General features: G+C 45.4%; 1 protein-coding gene across 2 annotated transcripts in view; it reads left to right on the forward strand.

Annotated features, from left to right (window-relative positions):
- Positions 1-24313, forward strand: part of PRKCA (protein kinase C alpha) — a 1238381-nt gene that overhangs the window by 933680 nt on the left and 280388 nt on the right. For both annotated transcript variants that reach the window (XM_069199886.1, XM_069199888.1), the window contains exon 8: positions 12194-12287. In XM_069199886.1, the coding sequence (XP_069055987.1) occupies positions 12194-12287 (94 nt within the window). The remainder of the gene's footprint in view (positions 1-12193; positions 12288-24313) is intronic.

A 24313-nucleotide genomic window follows, 5' to 3' on the forward strand; every position in this document is an offset into this window, starting at 1 on the left:
TCTCCTGCTGGGGCTCCTCTTTTTTTTGTTCCAAAGAAATCAAAAGATCTGCATCCCTGTGTTGACTTTCATGGACTGAACAAGATAACCATCAAGGATCGATATCTCTTACCCCTTAATAGGGATATACTTGACGCAGTCCAAGGTGCCAAGAGGTTTACAAAATTGGATCTGAGGGGTGCCTATCATCTCTTACGTGTCAAGGAAGGAGATAAATGGAAAACAGCTTTTCGTACTCCATTTGGTCATTATGAAAACTGAGACATGCCTTTTGTTTTAACAAACGCTCCCTCAATATTCCAACCATTCATGGACTCCGTGTTTTCTGATTTATTGAAACACAGTGTGATGATATATCTGGATGACATTCTAGTATATTCTCCCATACCTGAACAACATACTGAGCATGTACTTCAAGTTTTGGAAAGACTCAGACAGAATCAGCTATACTGCAAACCTGAAGAATGTGAATTTATCAAAACAGAGGCACAGTATCTTGGGTTCTGCATCAATCAGACTGGAATAGCTATGGATCCAGACAAGATACAAGCCATTTTGGATTGGCCCTCTCCCTCTTCTGTTAAGGAAACCTAATGCTTCCTAGGTCTCTCCAACCTCTATTGGCAATTCATACAATACTTTTCCCATCAACAAAGTTGTATCACTCAGACCATCAAAGGTGAAAACCTGAAGAAGGGATTTGTTTGGACTGAAAGTGCAGAGGTGGCCTTTCAAAATCTGAAACAGGTCTTTACCCAAGCTCCTATCTCACGGCACCCGGATACAACTAAGAAGTTTATAGTGGCCACTGACGCCTCCGAGAGAGCTATTGGTGCGGTCTTACTTCAGAAACAAGAAGACTATGGCTTTTAACATCCTGTCTTTTACTTATCCCATAAACTGACAGAAGCCGAAAGCAATTATTCTGTGTTAGAACGGAAATTACTTGCTCTTAAAGCTGCCTGTAAAGAATGGAGACATTTCCTAATGGGGACCAAAGAACCACTCGAAGCAAGAACTGATTGCAGAAATGTACAATGTCTCCGGAATTTCCAGTGCCGAAATAGCCGACAGGCAAAATGGGCTTTCTTTTACAGTCAATATGATTTTGTAGTGACCTATATTCCTGGATCTTAAAACCTAGTAGCTGATGCATTATCTCGTCGCTATCCAGAAAGTGCTAACACTTCCTCCTGAAAGATAATAGAACCCAGTCAAATCACCGGAGTTGCCCAGTTCTTTCTTGATCGTGTTAAGACAGAAAACCAATATCTTCCACTTGAAGAATGGAATATCTTCAGCCCTCAATTACAAAAGAATCAGGAATACTTCTAAAATCAAAACTCTCTAATTTTGCCATCCAAGAAAGTACAGACTGAGGCGTTACAGATGTACCATGATTCCCCCGTGGCTGGACATCGCAGAATAAAGAAGACACAAGAGTTGCTCCTATGTTCTTTTTGGTGGCCTACATTTAAAACCGATGTCAAATCCTTCGTAACATCATGCCCTATATGTGCTCAAACCAAGACAACTCGGACCAAGCCCGCAGGATTATTGATGCCTTTGCCTGTTCCCTCTGCTCCATGGCACACCCTGTCTACAGATTTCATATGATCTTTACCATCTTCTTCAGGGAATCATGTCATTATGGTAACCATTGATTCATTTACCAAGATTGCAGATTTCACAGCCTTAAAGAAATTGTCTACAGCCAAAGAAATGCGCTATATTTTCATGCAAGATATCTTTCGTTTACATGGCCTTCTACAAGTAATCATTTCAGATGGGGGACCCCAATATGTTTCACGTTTTGGAAGGCTTTTTGTATCTCATTACACATAGATATCTCCCTTTCATCTGGATTTAATCCTCAGACTAACGGTCAAACTGAACGCTTAAAAAAGGAACTTCAACCATATTCACGTTGTTTCTGTAATGCCACACAAAGCAAATGGTCTGACTTCCTTTCTTTAGCTGAGTTTTCCTCTAATAATACAGTGCATAGTGCAACAGGATCGAAATTATTTTTTTTTTGCACCTACGGCTTCCATCCCAAGACCTTCCCAAAAGTACCTCATGCGCTACCTTCAGTTCCTGTGGTCACCGCATTTGCTCTGCAACTCCGCGATATTCAGGACCTGGATTATACCACTCTTTTGGCTTCTAAACAAACTATGAAAAGAAGAGCTGACAGCCGACGTCGGGTTGTACCATCTTACCAGCCTGGAGACAAAGTATGTCTTTCTTCCAAATTTCTGCCTTTTCGTTTTCCTCAAAACAAATTCAAACCCCGCTTTTATGGGACTTTTCGGATACTCCAATTATTGAATCCAGTTGCTGTTCGACTATGTTTACATCAGACTTGGAAGGTTCATCCAGTTTTTCATGTCTCACAACTCAAGCCTTTTGTTCCTGATCCTTATCATAGGCGTTTTTAATGTCCTCCTCCTCTTTCTGTGGATGGTCATCCTGAATATGAGGTACAGGAGATCTATGATACCAGCATCTTTTGGAACAAGCTACAATTCCTGATTCACTGGAAAGGTTATCCCCTCAGTGACTGTTCATGGGAAGATGCTTCTTCATTCCATGCACCCCGTTTGATTCACAATTTTTTCTCTTTTTCTGGACAAGCCCAGGTCCTTAGGGAGTGGGCCTATTGTGATGCTGCGGACTACCACAGCGTCCCTTTTTCGGGCCGCGGTTAGGCCGACACTCCACGTTTCAGGATGTTGGAACCGCTGCAGCCCGTTTTCTGGCACTTTCTCGGCATTGTGCACTGCGGTGCGGCCCGAGAGGCACATTTCGTGCTCCAGTTCCCATCGCCGCCCCTGGCACCCTCCCTGACTTTCCCTTCCCCACTTACCTTACTTGAGTCCTATTTCTTTTCTTCTTTTTTCTTCTTTTTCTTCTTTCTTCATGTCTTCTTTCTTCTTGGTTCTCCATACTGTCTTCTTAGGGGGTGGTGGTTGTCTTCCCAGCATGCCTTGTTCCTTTTCCTTTTCTACTTGTTTTTTTTTCTCATTCATTTCTATGTGGCTTTTCCCAATCCAAGATGGTATTGTATGTTCTCCCTGTTTTGTCACTTCATGTTTTATGGTATACAAGCACTGCAGTTCCTTCCTTGCTTGCGTTGCAAACACTTCCGTCTTGGTCGTGATCCTCGCTCCTGTATCCAATTTTCTTCTTGCTCCTGCTTATTATTCCCCGTGGATTTGACTTCTATTTATACCTTTTTCATTGTTTTTTCCTCTTTTCAGGAGTTCCTGTGATAGAGTTTTTTTCCCATTACGTGAGTTTTACCTCTGGGACTCCTTTTGGAGGCTACCGTCTGCCTTAGCCTTTTTCTAGTCAGCAGCTCCGTGGCTAATCGAAAGGGTCGGCCTTATATTGGCCAGTCCAGAACCAGTAAGAAACCAGCCGTCCTTCCAAGTACTGCAGCCTTCATCGCTAAGAGACGTGCTGACCGTGACACACAGACGTTCTGTCTCCTGTGACTTCCCACATGTTGGATATATGACATCGCATGGAGCATCACTTCTTAATGCAGCACTGGAGCAAAAACTAGAATTCTCAAACACCATGGCATCTCTGGTTTGATGGCAATGACCAAAAGTTGCGCCTACAATGGCGGCTGACTGTGCGTTTTGCTACTTGGTGCAATGTCCTCCTATCATGGCGTTGTCTTCTTCGCTGGAGCCGGCAGGTAAGTAGGTCAGCCGGCGGGATGGCAATGATGGTTTCTACTGTTACCCTTCCCTTTGAGTCTGAGGTTTCAAGTTCAAGTTCAGAGGGCAAAGACTCAGGGGATTTTGGTGGCTCCAGCATGGCCCGCTCCGTTTTGTTTCCTCTGCTGATGGAGATGAGGATGGGTCCAGAGTGGAGGTTGCCATTGGTTCCATCTCCTCTGAGATTTTGTTGTCTCCAAGTTCCGTCCCTAACCAGGCTTGAGTTGAGAAATTGGCGATTGAACAAGGGGCTTTGATGCTGCAGGATTTCTCGGCTTCTGTTTCTCCTTCTGGACAGGCTAAGCACTAGTCTACCGGGTCTTCTGATACTAGGCATTAGAAGACTTTTCAGGCTTGGTGTGATCACCAACCGGTGCTTCCTCTTTCTGTCTCTCTGCCTCAGTTGCTGGTCTTTCTTCAGGATTGGTTCCAGTTGGTTCTGAGTCCTGCCATTCTTAAAGTGGCGACAGTAGTGATCTGGTTTCTTGGCTCTTTAAGGACTTTTCTAATATGTGTCTGGTCCCCCAGGTGGTTTTGGGATTTACCTCTCATGTTGCAGGTTCTCCAATATCTTCAGTTTGACCTTGAAGGTGTTCTTCCTGGTGGTGTTCATGTTTGCTCACTAGTTGGGGGAGGTGGGATTGTTTCCTGTCTGTTCCTGTTCCTGTTCTTGCAGATATTTGACAATTTGCTGTTTCTTTGCTTGGGACCGGGGTTTGTGCCAAGGTGAATAATTTCTTCTAGTGGCAGCAGGAGGTGATCGTTCCTGTGTTTCATCCAGATCCTCTGTCTCCTGAGTAGGTAGCACTTCATTCTTTGGTTGTGGGGAGGGAGGTTCAGATTTGGGGGGGGGCATTTGTGGTTTCCTCTGCGTACGTGGTTCACTTTGGTCCCATTCGTAAGGGGGACAAGCCTTCCACTCAAACATTGAGCAGGTGCATCAAGTCGCTCATTCTGCTGGCCTTTAAACAATTTGGACTGTCCTCGCCTCTGGAGAACCAGGGGAGATCTAATAGGCGCATGGCTGCTTCCATGGCTGGGGTGCAAGGGGCTTTGTTGCATGAAATCTGTTGAGCTGCCCCTTGGGCTGTTCCTTCCACATTTGTGTCCCATTATCGGGTGGTCCAGGGTCCAGAGAGTCCAGATTTGTTGGGTTCCAAAGTGCTGAGTTCTGTGTTGTAACCTACTTTATGTTTTTTGTAACCTCTGGATTAAACTTGTGTTGACATGTGCTGTGCAATTTTACTTGTCTGTTCTTGGCTTGGGTACATCTCACTGTGTGAGTCATTATGGCAGGCGGGATGAAGGGGTAATGCTCACTTTACTTAGCATTAATAGCATTACTCTGAGTCCTTCTCCCGCTGTGATGACTTAGGCCCACTCTCCCACTGTTTTTTGACCCGTCCAACCGTGTGATGTTTCAGTTTGGTACGGAGGAGGAAAGGAATTTATGCATTGGAAGGATTATGATTGGAGGCACAAGGGCCTCATTGTGTGAGGCATCACAGCAGGAGAAGGACTCAGAGTAATACTATTACCGGTAAGTAAAAGGAGCATTGCATCCAGTGGCAGGAATGCAGCTCATGCACAGCAACTGAAGCAAGTCTAGATGATGGAGCTTCTTCCTTCTGTGGAGGCCTTCTCTTGTTTCCTTCTAGATTCACTAGTTCACTCTCAGAAGCAACTACCCTCAACCCCTCGTTTTCTGTGTTTTTGCATTTTACACTGCACAGCTCTGTGCTTTCTTTTGGCTAGGTTAACGTCATACAAGGACCACCTATATACATCCCAAGAAATATTATGCCAAAATCTAAAAGAGATACATGAAGGGAACAGAACATGTCTATATACTTTAATAAAGTCCTCTGCTTCTGGGGCTCTGTGATACAGGAGTATAGACTGCATTTGATAAGTTCTTCTGTTAAAAAAAAAAAAAAGAAAAAAAAAAGCAGTTAAATATTATGAGATTACTAGACAAAACTTTACATGTCCTGAGCTAGCTCAGCGCTGGCATGGTGGACATTTGTTTTAGTGGATCAGTTAAAAAAAACTGCCGGTTTGCCAGTGTTAAATGCTATAATAAACATGCCTTTGCAATTCAATAGATTTTGCATTTATGATAGAGCTATTAGCCTTGTAAACGACAATGTCTTTTACCTATGTGTTTTGGTTTGGAGTGTAGTGGATGTATGGACAGAGACGTAGCTGCAACACTGTCTAGAGTACTAAGAATGGGGGATTACCACAGGGAACAGTGACACAGCTGCAAGCAATGCCTTGAGGACTTAGAATGGAGGAACTACTGACAGGATCAGAGAAGCAGCTGCAGCACCGTCCAGGAGACTAAGAATGAGGAATTACCACTGGGGTCAGAGACACAGCTCCAGCACTGCCTAGAGGACTTAGAATGGGGGAGTTACTTACTGTAGGGAACAGAGAAGCAGCTGCAGCATTGTTTAGAGGACTAAGAATTGGGAATTACTGATGGACCCGAGAAGAAGTTTGCAGCTTTGTCTAGAGGAGTTAGAGTGAGGAATGACAGACGGGACCAGAGAAGCGGCTAACAGCACGTCCTAGAGGACTAAGAATGGGGAATTACCACTGGGACCAGAGAAGCAGCTGCAGCACTGTCTGGAGGACTAAGAATGAGGAACTTCCACTAGGACCAGTGAAGCAGCTTGATGCACTCCCTAGAAGAATTAGAATGAGGAATTTCTGACAGGACCGGAGAAGCATCTTACAGAGCTGTCTATAGATCTTAGAATGAGAAATTACCACTGGAACCAGAGAAGCAGCTGTAGCACTGTCTAGATGATTTAGAATAAGGAATTACCACTGGGATGAGAGAAGCAGCTAGCAGCACTGCCTAGAGGACTTAGAATGAGGAATTACCAATGAGATCAGAGAAGCAGCTTGCAGAATTCTCTAGAGGACTTAGAATGAGAAATTACCACGGTGACCAGAGAAGCAGGTAGCAGCTCTGTCTAGAGGACTAAGAATGAGGAATTACCATTGGAACCAGAGAAGCAGCAGCAGCACTGCTTAGAGAACTTAAAGTGAGGAATTACCGATGGACCAGAAAAGCAGCTAGCAGCACTGACTAGAGGACTTAGAATTAGGAATTACCACTGTGACCAGAGAGGCAGCTAGCAGCAATGCATAGTGGACTCAAGATGAGAAATTACCACTGGGACCAGAGAAGCAGCTGCAACATTAATGATCTACAGGACTAAGAATGAGGATTTACCACTGGGACCAAAGATGCAGCTAGCAGCACTGTCTAGAGGACTTAGAATGAGGAAATACTGCAGCGACCAAAGAAGTCGCTTGCAGCACTGTCTAGAGGACTTAGAATGAGGAATTTCCACTGGGACCAGAGAGCAGCTGTAGCAATGGCTACAGGACTAAGAATTACTAAAATTACCAGTGGGACCCGAGAAGCAGCTAGCAGCACTCTCTCGAGGACTTGGAATGCGGAATTTCCTATTGGACCAGAGAAGCAGCTTGCAGCATTGTCTAGAGGATTTAAAATGAGAAATTACCACTGGGGCCAGAGAAGCAGCTGCAGCACTGTCTAGAGGATTTGGAATGAGGAATTACCACTGGGATGAGAGAAGCAGCTAGCTGCACTGTCTAGAGGTCTTAGAATGAGGAATTAATGACAGGACCAGAGCAGCAGCTAGCAGCACTGTCTAGAGGACTTAGAATGAGGAACTACCACTGGGATGAGAGAAGCAGCTAGCAGCACTGCCTAGAGGTCTTATAAAGAGGAAATAATGATAGAACCAGAGAAGCAGCTAGCATCACTGTCTAGAGGGCTTAGAATTAGGAATTACCAAAGGGGGCAGAGAAGCAGTTGCAGTATTGTCTACAGGACTAAGAAGGAGGAATTACCACTAGGACTAGAAAAGCAGCTAGCAGCGCTGTCTACAGGACTTAGAATGAGAAATTACCACCACTAGGACCACAGAAGCAGCACTGCCTAGAGGACTTAGAATGAGGATTTACTACCGGGACCAGAGAAGCAGCTTGCAGCACTGCCTATAGGACTAAGAATGAAGATTTATTACTGGGACCAAATAAGCAGCTGGCAGCACTTGCTAGAGGACTAAGAATTAGGAATTACCGCTGGGACCAGAGAGGAAGCTGCAGCATTGTTCACAGGACTGAGAATTAGGAATTACCACTGGCATCAGAACTACAAGACTAAGAATAAGGAATTATCACTGGGACCAGAGAGGCAACTAGCAGCACTGTCTATATGACTTAGAAAGAGTAAATACCACTGAGACCAGAGAGGCAGCTAGCAGCACTGCCTAGAGGACATAGAATGAGGAATTACCAACAGGACCAGAAAAGCATCTTGTAGCACTGTCTAGAGGACTTAGAATGAGGAATTACCAACGGGACCATAGAAGCTGCTAGCAGCACTTCCTAGAGGAGTAAGATTGAGGAATTAGAATTGGGACCAGAGGAGCAGCTGAAGCAGGGTCTAAGGACTTAGAATGAGGAATTACAATTGGGACCAGAGAAGCAGCTGCAGCATTGTCTACAGGGCTAAGAATGAGGAATTACCACTGGAACCAGAGAAGCAACTAGCCTAAAGGACTTAGAGTGAGGAAATACCAACAGGACCAGAGACGTGGCTAACAGCACTTCCAAGAAGACTAAGAATGAGGAATTACCCCTGGGACCAGAGAGGCAGCTGCAGCGCTGTCTAGAGGACTTAGAATGAGGAACAACTGACGGGACCAGAGAAGTAGGTAGCAGCACTTCCTACAGGTCTAAGATTTATGAATTACCACTGGGACCAGAGAAGGAGCTGCAGCTCTGTTTAGAGGACTTGGAATGAAGAATTACCAGTGAGACCAGAAAAGCAGCTCCAGCACTGTTTAGAGGACTTTAGAATGAGGAAGACTGAAAGTGGATGAGTGGATGCCTGTCTGGTGCAACGAATGGACGCACAGGCAATTATTTCTAAAACAGCAGTGGAGGGAAAATTGGCTTGGGAAACATCAATTAAGTATACTTGAGCAGAGGCTCAAGAACAAACGAAACCTGAAACCTTTGGTGCCTTTCTAAACACAGTATTTTCACTGGTGTGGTGTGAACACATTTGCTATGGACAACCAAAAGAACAATAAGGCTGCCCAAACGGTTGGAAGAGCCATTACACAATGTAACAGAATGAAGCTTGAATGTAGTGTGATGGCCAACAAAAATGTTCTCGTAGTATAATCGCCTGGGAGGTAAATAAGCACACAAAGGAGAACATTTTAGAAAAATTCACCAATGAAAATGAAGCATTTAAGACAAGCACAACAAAGAACGAATCGCAATAGTGTGTGTGGGTAAAGCCCATAGACTGAAACAGCATGTCCTGCAGACAGCGCATGCGCACTGCCTAGGCTCGACATAAAAATGGAGTGCAGTGCACAATTTCTGAAAAAATTTGTTATTCAATGCAAACAAAATGAACCTCCTCTGTGTGTGTGTGTGGCACAATAATTGCCGGACAAAAAAATTACCTTATATATTTGTCACTCCTGCTCCTTTAGACTATAGTTGCACCTCGTGGGGGCATCTCTAGTTTCCTTTTCCCATTTGTTAATTTCCAGTGCAGGGTTAGCTTGCAAGCATATAGAAAAGTGTCTGTAAAGTGGTGGGTCACATGAAAGCATTTTGGCTATTCATACAGCTGTCTGTGAATCCTCATTTTTACCTAGTCTAGTGTACAACTTCGAAAGGCTCAAGATAAAGCACCTACTGGTGAAAACGTTTTGCTTTCATTAAAGTGTTGCTACAGTGGACGTTCACCAGCACTTATTCATGCTGAATTTGTTAAGAGGTAGACAATTTGGTCTTGATTTATTTACATGGAGATTGGATGTTCCTCTCTAAATCAATCCAGCAGAGGGCTGCTTTGTAAAATTGTCTCTAACTATGCCGATGGAAGCCCCACTGTTAAGACAATTTTATAAAGATTGATATAGTTATTGAGTGAACAGTACATATTTCACTTCAGTGCCCTCTGCTGGCCGTCATGGATTTTACAGCCAAAACGTCTTTATTTCTGTTGTGCCTCTGGGCATGAACTTTGCTTTTACCTACATTTATTAGAGCAGCATGACATTACACCTCTGTTGTCTCTAGCACCTTGCGTATCTAAATATATGTATAATTATTAAATATCTAGATAGACAACGTGTATTAATGTGCAAATTATTTAAATTATAACAAATCATTAGGTATTGTTTTTCAGGCCAGCTTTTGCTTAAGTTTCTGATCCCTCAGGCCTATGTAGATCAATGCCTACAGCATCTTCTGGCTTTATACAGCAATGGTGTTGGTTAATACAAGTGGCCAGAAATATCGACATGCATATATGTTTAAAAGAATACTATCACTATTGTTGAAATGTATTTTAATGAAACTCCTCACTTGGAGTTGTATACATTTTATGGCACAATGCAAACTAAAACGCCTCTAAACTGTCATAGTTTTTTAAAAGATTTTTTAAAAGGGAAACAGAGGAGCAGTGCCATTTAAGCAGTACACACTTGAACTCAACTGCCAACCCCCCCCGCCCCCCACACACACACACACAAAAAATGCAATTACTTTGCCCATCCTGAGTGGTTAGTTGGTTCCACCCCAAAATTGCCACTCTGTGATGAAATAAGTTGAACCTGTGTGCTAAAAACAAGTGGTACTCTGTATGTGCAGGAAAAGCTCTGCAAACATCCAGAGGAGAACTTAAAGCAACATAGAAGATGTCTGGAGCCCTGAATAATGGAATGTCAGAATTTAAAGGGAAATGCTTGCCAAGGCCAACTCAGTAATGGAACAAATGCTCCAGCTTTTGATGCTCTGTATAAGCCTGGTGGCTAAGTGAACCTTCTGCCTCAAATGCCATGAGAGTGTAGCAGCCCTCCCTTTCCCCAGTGCAATAAATACTGCCTTTTTGTGCTAAAACCTGTGCTTTCATGTAGAATGCAGGTGCTCTACCTGATAAAATGTGAACACGGAGAGCACTGCATGCAGGGACTTTAGGCAGAAGCAGCATATGGGGAAGAGAGCAAAAAAGATATAGGCACTCCAATGGTGAGCTCAAGGAAAAACAAACAAGTAGTACCCTCCTGTGAACCAACGAAGAATACAAGGTATGCAGTCCACGAACATAAGAGGAAGGAAAGACATCAAACAAGAAGCTGAATGAGAAACAATCATATTAGACTGACGAGAGAGCCAACAAACGAGGAAAATTGGGCTGCAGCAAAGTCCGTTTAGGTCTTGCGATTGTACAAAATAGATATTTGATAACAAACAACTAAAAGGTGTCTAATAAAATTTTCTTGGTATTCATTGAGCTTGTAGCACTGTGGTTCCTGAAATTCCTGGTGCATCAGGCAGTGCTTGCCGCAAGGATTGCCCACCTGTTCCTGGGTTACTAAGCCCTGAAGAACCGACCTGACAGTTCCTTTAACTCCTCCTTCCGGGCTTCTTAAAGAGCTTGATTTCTGTGCAGAGACTCTTTCGATGATGTGCCGAGAGAAGGTGATTCCTCTCCACCAGAGTGCACGTTCCTGATCTTCTCAGATTTCCTTGCACTTACACACCTTTCCCATAGATTGTAGAAAGGGATCCCCCTGCACCCACTCTGTGATAGTAAACAGCACCGCATGCAGCTAGACGAACTGGAAAATGGAAAAAATTAAGGGTTCTTGAAGACTTCACCTGTTCTGAAATAATGCATCGCAAGACATGGCATGCCTCAAGACATGGCTCTTCGATCAGTAGCACCCTCACTCTCCTGCCCGCCCCCTACCGGGTGAGTAGCACGCTCAACAAATTTATTGATTGATTGATTGAAGATATGTCCCCTCGTATGTGCAAAGTAAGATTTGCCGTGTGCACTAACGTCGCTTACCCTTCTTTCCCCATACTCGCCTACAGTCCTTATTGTAGAACCTGTGTTCTAACTTACTCCTTACACTTAGAATCACTTCAATATATGCCTCTCTTAAACCCATGCCGAAACAATCCTAGCTGTATATGCAGTATATAAATCGATTACAGTCCATAAAGTCATTGTGCTATACATATCTGTGCCTTCTGTTTGGTTTACTGCACTTTTGTTATTATGCATCAGGAATGTTGGGCTGCAAGAATCTGTCTAAAATTAAAAAGAAACGTAAATAGTATGAGCCACCCGTGACTGCCATAAAATAATAAAAATAGAGGACACTGAGGTTGGCTTGTGAGGCTCCTGTGCAGGATGCACTTCGCTGCCAGAGCAGTGCACTGTGCGAAGGCTCCAGATGATGCAGCGTGTGGAACCTCCGCTGGGAGCATTGACCACAGGGCGCGGATGTGTCGCCGCTGCAGCAGGGACTTGTGACTAGACTGAAGCCGAACTGCACCATGACTCAAGCCTGATCAAGCACTGGTTCTCCCCACAGGTACAAGCTGCTCAACGAAGAGGAGGGCGAGTACTACAACGTGCCCATCCCCGAAGCCGACGACGGGAACCTGGAACTCAGACAGAAGTTTGAGGTGAGCTTAGAAACTAGACATCACTACTCCTTTCAGAATTTCCTAAGATTTCGCAGACACGTTACTGAATTTAGAATGAACTTCTGTTGATTTTCGGGGTAGAAAACAGTTCTTGGGAACAGCTTTCTAACTCCCCATTTCTTAAAGCAGTCAACGCCCATTTCGCCTTCTGGTTTAAAATGGACTATTTATTACTCATGACTTTTATACAGTCGTTGATTACTGCTATTTGTTATAATTATTTAGTGGCCCCGATTTTGATTGGGGTAGTTATTTACTGTTGTTTTCATTGTATGATTGTATTTGCTCTGATTTTGTGTTCAGAGTCTACGACCTATTTTCATGAAGATATTGAAGCTGTTGGTCAAAACTCAATTATGTATCTGAAAAGTGTTTCGCAGTTGGGCCATCAGTATTTATACTTTGCTCCAACCACCGTTTTTGCAGTGTTGTGATATTTTTGCAAAGTTTGTCAAACGTTCTTCTTTTTTTTGCTCACATTTTGCAGTGTGCTCAACGCTTCCTTTTTTAATGCTCCTTTTTTGTGAATGATGTCCTGAATTCTTCCATTTTTGCTGTTTTGGTGTTTTTTTTTAAACTGTTGACTCGGGTTCCTGCGGTAGTGCAGAGCATATGCATAATTGCATTTCTGTCGTTTAGCGTCAAAAACGTTTGGCAACTATTAAGACTGCCTCTTTATGCAAACCCCATGGTTGCACTATCTCTGAAGGGCAAGGGATGGCACTATAATTTGAGAACAGGGGCACTTGAAGCCTGGCCAGGGAAACGTATACCAGATGAGCCTTCTAAAATATTAAAAAATATGCCAAACGATAAAAAAAAGTATAATGAAAAAGTACCTCCTTCAAAGTTGCTGGTTGCTTGCTTTAGGAAGATAGTGATTCCTCCTGGAAATATCCTCCTAAAACATCGTAAAAATAGACCTGAAAACTGAGTGATATGTATGAAATCCGTCAAGTCAGTATCAAAGGATGCTACATGAGGAAACTGGAGCCAGGCAATGGGTAACCCAACAAAAATGTCACACAAACTCAGAAAGCTGGAGTAAGTCTAGGGCCTGTAACACATAAACTGAGCGCTTCATTGATAGAGTCTCTGCCACAGTTTTTAACTGACTTAATAAGTAATCGAACAAGGAAGCGGCACGGGTTTCAAGCTCAGGTGCCTCAGACAGTGCAAATAGTTGCTGGTCCCAGGAACTTTAAAGGCAGTTGTTACTTTGGGCTGGAAATGTAGCAGCATTTATGGGCATTTTAAGAAAGCAGAAGACGCAGCTCCTCCTCAATGGCGGAGGTTCGTCGCCTCACTGACTCAGAGCCAGCAGCTGAAAAATAAAACAATATTTTATTGTTGTTTTATTTTTCCGCTGCTGACTGAGCCAGCAGTGCAGGGAGGGGTGGGGCTGGGCCATTGGAGGGGGAGGATGAATGGAGTGGAGTGCACTTAGTTGCTCATGTCAGTCGGCCGGGCAAATAGACATGCACACTTAGGTTTCACCAACCCAGCTGTATTTGACATCCGGGTTGGAGAAACAGCACAGATTCCCTATCCCTGAGCGAGTGGTAACCCAGCCCGCTTAGGCCAAACCCCATGCTTCTCTCATGCTTGGTAATAGCATGAGAGCAGTGCAGGGATTGCACGGGGGTCTCTGAAGCTGCTGGGACCAGGATGAGGAGCACGAGGGGGCCGGCAGCACAAGGTAAGTTTTATAGTTGTTTATTATTATATCTCCTGTGCTCCCCCAAATGTACTCCCCCCCCACCACACTTCCCTCACACCCTCTTCACCTGCCCCACTACTTTTAATTTGTGTTGGCCGCCACTCGAAAGCAGCAGAACATAAAACCATTACATACACAAAGCGACATAAGAGCACAATTAAGACATAAAAGGGGAAGTGGAATCAAAATAATAGAACCATCACCACCACAACAAATACTCAGCCGCGCAACAAATGGGCATAATGGTTCTTGTCACACATTAATACCTCAAAAATCCTGTTTTCACAATACAGTGGTTAAGGGTGTTTTGTTCAAGCCTGTTTTCTGGGCAAATGTCTTAATTTCAAGTGCCCAAAAGGTATTACATCTGGTTATCTTGTAAGGTACTCTCTTGCCGTATTGCCAACTTTGCTCTTTGTGGACTGAAATAGTGTCAGTCAAAAATGTTCCCTGGTCCGACCCTAGAAACACTACAAAGGCTGGGTATTTCCAACATTGCACTACAGTCAAGAGGTGCCATAACCTCTGTCCACAGTTCGTGGGGCGGGGCCATGCAGGGGTGCATGGGTGAGTAAAGTGGGGTCCAGAATTACTCTGCTAGATTATTATACAGTAATCGATTTAAATAAGACTTGGAATGTTTCCATGATAGTGACTAAATGTAAAAAGAAACCTGTGCTACAGCGCCCCCAAGTGACTCATTGCTTTAAGGATTGTTTTCTCATATATTTGGACTAAATGAGGCGTAGATATGTTTCTCTTAAGGCCATTTTAGATGACATCCTGCTACTGAATTTGATTCAACTGGGACATGACAGTTTTTAGTGTTTGACTTCCATGTTTTAAATAATGTAATGAATTATTGCGTTTTGTAAGAAAATAACAATTAAAACCTTTTGCAGTTAGTGGGTTCGTTTGTTTAAAATAAGATGGTATTCATGGAAAATTAAGGCGTGCGCAAAAACGTATTTAGAAACGAAATCGGAAAAAATTAGGACGACTACAGAAAGTATTACGTAAGCAAATGGTAGCATATGAAAAGAAAAAATGCAAAAACATTGACTCTAAAAGTTATCCAAAATTTCAGCTTTACTAAGATATCTTCCAACAAAGATTTGAATCTTCACCCAATCCCATAGCCAAGTGCTTCACCCTAAATACAATAGCACGAGGTGACAACAAGTTATCCCAATCTTACAGCACGTGGGAAGTGAGCTTGATATAATTTAGGAGTTAAATACATGTAAGAATATTGTTATAGGGGCATTTGTGTGAGAGAGAAGCATTGACAGTCTGCTTGAGTCAATTTTTATTCACAGTGTTTTTTGCAGTCCGTGTTTTTACTTGGCACCATCGTTCTATGAGGCTGTCATCTGAACACTTGTGGGTATGGGAAGAGGGTCCTTCTAGGAATGAGTGACACAGTAGTAAACATTGTAATTATATTTATATAGCTCTTACTACCTGTTGTGAGGTGTCAAACTGCTTTTTGGCGAGTAGCACACTACTCCGGAACCCAAAAGGATTAGTGGTTGATTAGTAAAGGGAAATATGAGATAATTTGAGCAGCGGACATGAGAGTCCGTTAGTTGGAATTGAATAGAATAATGGAGGGGTAGAAGAGGGAAGAATCTAAAAAGTGTTAATTGGGAGATCTTAGGAGTAAGATGAGGTTTGGGATGAGTAAAAGAAGAGATGGAGGAGGGATGAGTCTGTAGAAAGCTATTAGGGAGATCATAGTTGGAAAATGAGGTTTAGGATGAGTCAAAGGAGAGATACACAAAGGAAGAATTTAGAAGGGTTGTTTGGGAGATCATAGTAGTAAAATGTGGTTTAGAGTGAGTCAGAGAGTGGAGATAAAGAATAGATTGCAAGAGGTAGAGGGTGGGAGACAGAGTAGTGCATTGGAGAGGGTGAACTTTTTTTTCTTTTCTACAGGAGGAGTAAAATAAATATATAGATATATGACTACATAGAAAGGGTATAATGTATGAGGAAGATAATATATTGAGATTTAAAGTTGTGTTGTATAAACACAGACTTTCGAGTGTTGCATTTAATTGTGTATTTTGTGTAACTCACTCTTCACCCTGGAGAGGAGTCTTCCCTGCAGGAGTGTGGTCAAGTGCCGCAATGGCTGTTTCTGAACAAGGCCTGCGTAGCCAGAGCGCCTTCCCAGCTGTACAACATGACAGGTTCAAGAGCATCTCCGGCTTAATTGAATTCAATCTCTTGGCCAGTTGAAAATATAATAATTCTGTTCTTATCCTCTCCACCGGGAAAAATGTAAGCTCTCCTCTGCACAAAAGAGCGCCGCCATTATCACAACAAAGTGCACTTAAACCAGCAGAAAGGAGGCTTGCTATCGGCAATTTGGGTTAATGGACTTGAAAAAACTGTAAGAACACTTGCGTAAGCAGGAATACACTTTAAAAATGCAGATGGGAAGGAGACACCATTATTGTGATGATGACATTTCACTCATCCGAGAGTTCAGGTACCGCAGTTACTTCGTTTCCTTTCTTTCAACCAACCCGAGAGGTAAACACATCTCGTTATGAGTGATTACCGGGTTCCCCACGCTACGGATAGGTATTCAATACGCAGATAACACAGAAGTCACTTGTGTCTGCCGGATGCCGGCACTAGGGAGGGGCTCTCACTAGTACAATGAATGCAAGACGTGTACTGGTCTCTTGTTTCAGCGTCGTGGCCAGGTTTGTCAGTCACAGGTTAAGAATAAACAAGTGTACGGATGACTCTCCCGGGAGAGCAGGGACAGGGAAATCCGAGTCCGCCTTGATGAAGAGGAGAATGTGTGGTTGTGTCCCACAAGGCAGTTTCTGCATTTACAGTATTTAAGTACTGATTCTCGGTGAAATCCCGGAAAATTCATGAAACATTGTGATGTTTAGCATCACAATATTTCACATTTTCTCACTTTGAAGTGGGTATCCTATTACATCTACGCAGACTCCTTAATGTTTCAGAGTATTTACCAGTCATCTGGCTGGGTTTCAGCTTTTCTGCAGTTGTTCTGCCTTGAGTACTTGAAACCATGGCAGCTAAATCCATTCATTCAGAAACAGGAGCATTCCTTAGCAGCAAATCACCAGGACCCGAAAGCACGCTGAAAATGATTGAAGAGATGATATGTATTTTCTCTCATACAATTAACTTCCTCACGCCTCTGTATAATTCAGGAGTACGCCCTCCACCATACCCCAGTGTGTTCTGCTTCTAGCAGTCATTATGACATTGGAGATAAGCAGTCTTCTTGCACACACTTTCATGGTCATTGCCAGTCATCAATGATAGGAACCCATCTTTTCGCAGTTGCTTTGCTGTGAATGCTTCAGACAGCGAGAGTCAAATACCTTCACTCAGTAGCAACACTTCATCCCTCAGCAGCCATAAATCATGCCCCAGCAGCCCACAGAACACGAAAACGTTTGAAGAGAAGGTGTTTTAGTGCTCAGAGAAGGCGGCTTCAGCACTGAAAGCACTCAGGCTCTGGTTACTAGTGCAGTAATTATTAACTTTTTTATTTCGGAGAACCCGAATTACTGGAGTCAGGGAACTTCACAGAATATGTATTGGAATCAGGGAACCAACCACGCAGTTATCATTATTGGAAACCGGGGACTCCGATCTAATTAATATTGAGTATTTGAACTGAAAAAATACACGAAAATATGGAAACAAGCATCAATCAATCAATCAGGAATTTGTAAAGCACATTACTCACCCATAAGGGTCTCAAGGTGCTGAGGAGAGGGGGAGGGGAGGAGGTAGGTGCTGCTACTGCTCGAACAGTCAGGTCTTGAGAAGTCTCCTGACGGTAAGGTCATTGGTCTGACGCAGGTGGGTGGAAAGAGTGTTCCACGTCTTGGCGGTGAGGTGCGAGAATGTTCTGCAGCCGGTAGTGGTTCTGATGACGCGTGGGATGGTTGCGAGGTCGGCGGAGCGGAGATGCCGTGACGGGGTGTTGAAGGAGAGTCATCTGTTGAGTATTCTTGTCCGGTGTTGTGCAGTGCTTTGTGAGCGTGGGTGAGGAGTTTGAAGGTGATTCTGCAGGTCTCTCAGATGGCCTGTGATATGGCAGTGGTGGTGGATGTCCAGGATGAGGCATGCAGGGGCATTTTGGATGCATTGCAGCCTCTTCTGGAGTTTGGCCGTGGTTCCTGCGTAGAGGGCATGTCCGTAGTCCAGTATGCTGCCTTCGAGGGCTTGGGTGACTGTTCTTTTGGTTTTGCTGGGGATCCATTTGTAGATCTTTCAGAGCATGCAGAGGGTGTTGAAGCAGGAGGAGGAGATGGTGTTGACTTGCTGGGTCATGGATAATGAGTAGTCCAAGATGAATCCTAGGTTGCGTGTGTGGTCGGTGGGAGTTGGAGCGGCTCCGAGAGTGGCAGACCACCAGGAGTCTTCCCATGTGGAGGGGGTGGAGCCAAAGATGAGGACTTCCATCTTGTCAGAATTGAGTTTGAGGCAGCTGTTCTTCATCCATTCGGCGATGGCCTTCATTCCTTCGTGGAGGTTGGTCTTGGCGGAGTCCTGGGTGAGGGAGAGGATCAGCTGGGTGTCGGCGGCGTATGAGATGATGTTGAGGTTGTGGGAGCGGGTGATATCAGCGAGCAGGGCCATGTAGATGTTGAAGAGGGTCTGGCTGAGGGACAAACCCTGGGGTAAGCTGCAGATTATTTTGGTGGCCTCGGAGCAGAATCGGGAGGCGGCCTCTCTGGGTTCTGCTGGTGAGAAAGGAGGTGACCCAGTCCAGGGCTCTGTCTCAGATTCCTCCATTGCTGAGGCATGAGCGTAGGGTGTGGTGGGGCTACGGTGTCGAACGCGGCTTAGAGGTCCAGGAGGATGAGGGGCACGGTTTCGCCACTGTCCAGTATGGTTCTTATGTTGTTGGTGGCTGCAATGAGGGCAGTTTCAGTACTGTGGTTGCTGCAGAATCCATTTTGGGAAGGGTCCAAGGTGCTGTTCTCCTCGAGCAAGCGGGTTGTCTGTTGACAGCCTTCTCGATGACTTTTGCCGGAAAGGGGAGCGGGGAGATAGGCCGGTCGTTCTTGAGGTCCTTTGGGTCCGCCTTGGGTTTTTTGAGGAGGGCGTTGATCTTGGCGTGTTTCCAGCTCTCCCAGAAGGTGGCGGACTCGAAGGAGATGTTGATGATCTTCCATAGTTGGGGTGCGATGACAGAGCTTGCTTTGTTGAGGATGTGGTGAGGGCATGGGTCAGCTGGAGAACCGGAGTGGATGGTGTTCAGGATTTCAATGGTATTGTTGGCATTGACGGGAGTCCAGTAAAGCAGGAGGTTTGTTGGAGGGGAATCTGTGGTGTTGGTGGTTGCCGGGGGCATCTGGGTGCTGAAGCTGTCGTGGATGTCTGCAATCTTGTAGTGCAAGTATGAGGCTAGGGAGTCTCAGAGGTCTTGAGATGGCGGGATGTCGTTGGCGTTGAAGCTGGGGTTGGAGAGTTCCTTCACAATGTTGAAGAGCTCCTTGTGGTTGTGTACGTTGTTGATTCGGTTTTTGAAGGCGGTTCTCTTGGCGGTTCGGATGAGTTGGTGGTGTCTGCGTATCGCGTTTTTGAAGGCTGTGTGGTTGTCCAGAGTCTGATCTTGGCGCCACTTTTTTTCGAGGCTTCAGCAGGTTTGCTTAGATTCATGGAGGTCGGCGGTAAACCAGTAGGCCTTTCTGTCGGTGCGTCTGTTGGAGGGATTCTTGATCGGGGCAAGAGTATTGCCACAGGTGTCAATCCATTGCCTGAAGTTACTGGCAGCTACGTCGGTGTCGGTGGTGCTGATGGGTGGGTTCCGGAAGAGGGTCGCAATAAGTTGGTCTTCGGTGACCTTGTTCCAACTGCGGTGGGGGATCCGCTGTGGGTGGTGGTGTGTTGTGGGTTTCTTTGAAGGAGAAGTGGATGCAGCGGTGATCTGTCCATCGGAGTTCGGTGGTGTGGATGAAGGAGACGTGATTGCTGGCAGAGAAAATAGGGTCGAGTGTGTGTCTGCAGAGTGGGTTGGTGTCGTGACGAGCTGTTTGAGGCCGAGGTTGGAGAGATTGTCGAGCAGGGTGGCGGTATTGTTGTCTTTGGTGTTCCCGAGGTGGAAGTTTTAGTCCCCGAGGAGTATACAGTCAGTGGATGCGAGAGCGTGCTTGCTGATGTCGTCGGTGATGGAGTCGCTGAACTGCTGTCGGGGGCTGGGGGCCTGTAGACAAGGGTCCCTCGGAGGGATGTGTTTGGGTCACTGTGGATCTGGAAGTTTAGGTGTTTGGCGGTGCTGAGGGTGTCTTTGGTGCTGGTCTTGATCCTTAGGGTTTTCTTGTGGATGATGGCAATGCCTCCTCCTGGTTTGTTGGAGCGGTCCCTACGGGGGTATTGTAGCTGTCCGGGATGGCTATGGCGATGTCAGGTGCTGAGGAGGGGTTCATCCAGGTCTCGGTCAGGAAGGCGACATCTGGGGAGGCTGAGTCGAGTAGATTTCATAGCTCTACTGCGTGCTTGTGGATGGTGCGGATGTTGAGGAGGATACATCTAAGATCGATGCGACCTGCCTTGGTGGGTGGGTCGTTGGCGTGGAGAATGGTGAAGGTGCAGTTCTGGCAGGAGAAGGGTCCACGGGTGGTCTGCAGGGAGGCTTGAACGCTGGCTGGAGAATGGCCGGTGTTGAGAGCGCAGAGGGTTGTGGCGTCGTAGTGAAGACGTGCGTGGCGGCGGTGGGGGGGATGAGAGCTAGGCGTTCTGGCTCTGGGCGCAATTCAGGCGCAGACAGGCGCGGACAAGCACACCTGCTGCGCGCGGCCACTTCTAAGTAGGAAGGTGGGGGGGGAGGAGAGGACAGCTGGGAGGTAGGAGCGGGGGCAAAAAACGGCACAAAAAGGGGACAGGGCCGCGGGGGCAGCAGTGGCGGGAGTGCAGCACGAGAGAGAGAGAGAGAGAGAGGAGGGGGCATGGCCGCAGGGGCATCAGCGGCAGGAGAGAGAGGGGGGAGAGCGTAGTGAGAGAGAGAGAGAGAGAGAGAGAGAGAGTGGAGTGAGAGAAAAACAAGGAAGAGTGTAACGCGAGTGTTGGAAAATGGGTTATTGGAAGGGCAGGTAGGTACCTACAACTAGCAACAAGCCACTAACCTCCACCTAGGTACAGTTAGGTCTCAGTAAATTAATCCCAGCTCAACCCTTGGTAGCTTGGCAACAAGCGTCAAGGCTTAACTTAGGAGACAAAGTGTAAAGCATTCAAATATCACAAAACAGTAATTAAATAAAACACAGGAAACAGTTTAAAAATCCAAAACCAATTTATAAAAATAGTTTATATTTTTATCTTTAAAATGACACCAAAACGAATAAAATCGGATAAAGGGAACCGGAGATATGAATTTTTAAAGAATTATTACTTTTCTAGCGCTTAGAAACAAAAAGCGCCAATCGGGTAATCTGGTTGCACCAGGACCGGGGCAAAGTCAAACTTTCAGGCCGACCGCGATGGAGCCCTGCTCGGCTACAGGTCGCGGGAGGCCTCGGTCAAAAAGTTACCTTCTGACTTAGTCTTTATTTTGAAGTTTTTCTTCACCGGGACGAACCTGCCAGTTGAATCCGACCTCCTGGAGCCCTTGTCCGGATACGCGATGTGGGTTTCCTCGGTGGAGATTTTTACCTTCGGACTTAGTCGTTTTTTCGAGATGAAAATCCTTCGACCGGGGTAAACCTGGATCTTGATCCGACGTCCGTGGAGCCCTTCTCGGATACGATGGCTGGGAGGTCCCGGTCAACTTTTTACCTTCGGACTTAGTCTCTTTTTCGGAGATTTTTCTTTACCGGGACGAACCACCAAATCAGGCCGGGTCGCGGTTGAGGCAAGCCGGCTAGAATTTCCGCGGCGGGTCGGTCCCTCTCTGGAGCTTTTTTTCAAAAATTCTCAAATCTTCTCCAAACTTCTGGGGCTTCACCCAGATGTCCTTTTAAGGTTCTTTTGGGGTCCACAGCTCACCCCAAGGGTCCAGAAGTTCTGTGATGGTCCTTGGGGGGTGCGGACTTCAACTCCCAGAATGCACCTGGCGCAAACTCCTTTCTGGCCACTGGACAGTGGTCAGCTGGTTACTTTCCAGGAGTTGGTGCAGGGGGACTCTGGATAGCAATTTTTCACCTGTAGCAAACAGGGAGTCCCTCCTTGAACCAGTTGAAGCCAGGCAAAGTCCTTCTTGTGGTGAAGCCCAAGTGTGCAGCTGGTGCAGTCCTTCTGAGTGCAGGTTCCAGGTGCAGGCCAGGGGTCCAGCAGGGCAGTCCTTCTTCTTCTTTAGTTCTTTTCTTGTTAAATTCTGGAGGGGATCTGAGGTGTGGGTGCAGGTCTGCAAGTTTTATCCTTGCTCCTGGGTGAAAAGCAGGGGGGTCCTGGTTCTCCAATCAGGTACAGGGTCGTCCCCCTGTGATGACCACTTCCTGGGAAGTGTGGCAAAAATCCATCCCAGTGGGCAACATTCTCTAAAAATCCAACATGGCTGAATCTGATTTTTGGAGGTTACATCTGGCTGAGCCCACCCACTGGTGTGGCTAAAAATCATACACACCCCTCTCTTGCCCTCTCCTAATCTAATCAAGGGGGCACCTAGCTGTCTGGGGTTGCAGGATGTGGGGGTGTTGCTGGTTGCTCCAAATGTCCTTCTCTGCCTTTGAAGACCAGTTTGGCAGCCCTCCCCCTTCCTGCCTCACCATCTGCTGAGGGGAGATTCTCTCCCCCAAGCACATTCCTTTGTGTGAAGCCAGGCCACTTCATACCTCATCAAGGCAGCTCTGCAAAGCTGCTGCAGGCTGGCCAATCAGAGCACAGCAGCAAAAACAATGCAGGGCTGAAATTGGCAACTTTTTAGGTAAAGTCTATAACTCTTTACCTGAACAAGTTATATTAAATCCAACAACTGGAAGTTGTGGGATTTATTACAACAATGAATTTGATACCAAATTCTTTGTATGCAACATTTAAGGAGACTTTAAAATTTAAAATAAAGTCTCCCCATTCTAGCCTATGAAGGCCATTTACTTCAATGAGGGAAAAACAAATTTGGCTGTTTTTACCTCACCAGGGTTTATAAATCTATTTTTATAAAGTCCCTGCTTATAGTTACATGGCACCCAGCCCTAGGGGCACAGAGGGCACACCTTAGGGGTGACTTATATGTACAAATAAGATAGTTTAAGACTTTGGAAGTACTTTTAATTCCAAAGTCGAATTTGCATATAACTTTAATTTAAAAGCAGCCAGCAAGGCAGGCCTGCCTTTAAAATGACACTGGGCACCTCAGCAGTGCACCTAGGTGTGCACCACCTATGCTGTGGTCCCTAAACCTACATGCCCTACCATATACTAGGGACTTTTAGGTAGGTTAACTTAGCCAATTATAATTAGCCTAATTTGCATATCCATTTTACACAGAGCACAGGCCCTGGGACTGGTTAGCAGTACCCAGGGCACCATCAGAGTCAGGAAAACACCAGCATAAAGTGGAAAATGGGGGCAAAAGTTAGGGGGCCTCTGCAATCAGCCCTGTTTTCTCACAGCGAGCAAAAGGAGCACAAAAGGGACGGACACAGAAGTGAAAGCAGAACAGAGAGCAAAGCAGAGAAAAGGATGAGAGAGGCAGAGGGCAGCCTAGTAGGAAAGCAGATCTCTCCCACTAGACACCAGGGATGAGGCGCAGGCGGAAGCCTGAGGGTGGAGGAGGGCCTTGAAATCCTGAGAGGGGTCAGGAGTTCAGAGGAGCGAGGGATGAGGGCTCTACTTACCAGGTGGAGCCATGGGAGGCAGAGCTGTGCACTGACCAGGCCAGTAGTATTGCTCCAATAAATACCATATAAATACACATATGATTAAATATCATGTTTAATTCACAAATCTGAAACAATCAACATTTTAATTTTAATGGGAAGGGCGAATCTCTTCCAAATTCTGAGGCCACCCGTCTTCCATACTACATTCTATTCGATGCATTTCAATTCCTCCCACAAATCAACTTAATTTTTAGTTGCCAATGTCAAATTCCTTCACATTTACATAAAGGTTTTCAATTTAAAATGTTACATTTTGCTTCTTTTTTATATATAACGCTATGTTAAAATTACTTAATTTACTAAGCAGCTGACCCATTGGCCCCTGGCCCACGGTTAAGAACCAGTGGGCCTGTGCCTTCTGGTACTTGCATGTCATTGTTCGTATTCAAGTGCCCGCTCCCAATGCGATCTCAGTGTTCTCTAGCACATGCAATCTTTCACTTTGCAATGCTTCA

Source organism: Pleurodeles waltl, chromosome 7 (genome assembly GCF_031143425.1).
Source record: "Pleurodeles waltl isolate 20211129_DDA chromosome 7, aPleWal1.hap1.20221129, whole genome shotgun sequence".
Taxonomy (NCBI): Eukaryota; Metazoa; Chordata; class Amphibia; order Caudata; family Salamandridae; genus Pleurodeles; species Pleurodeles waltl.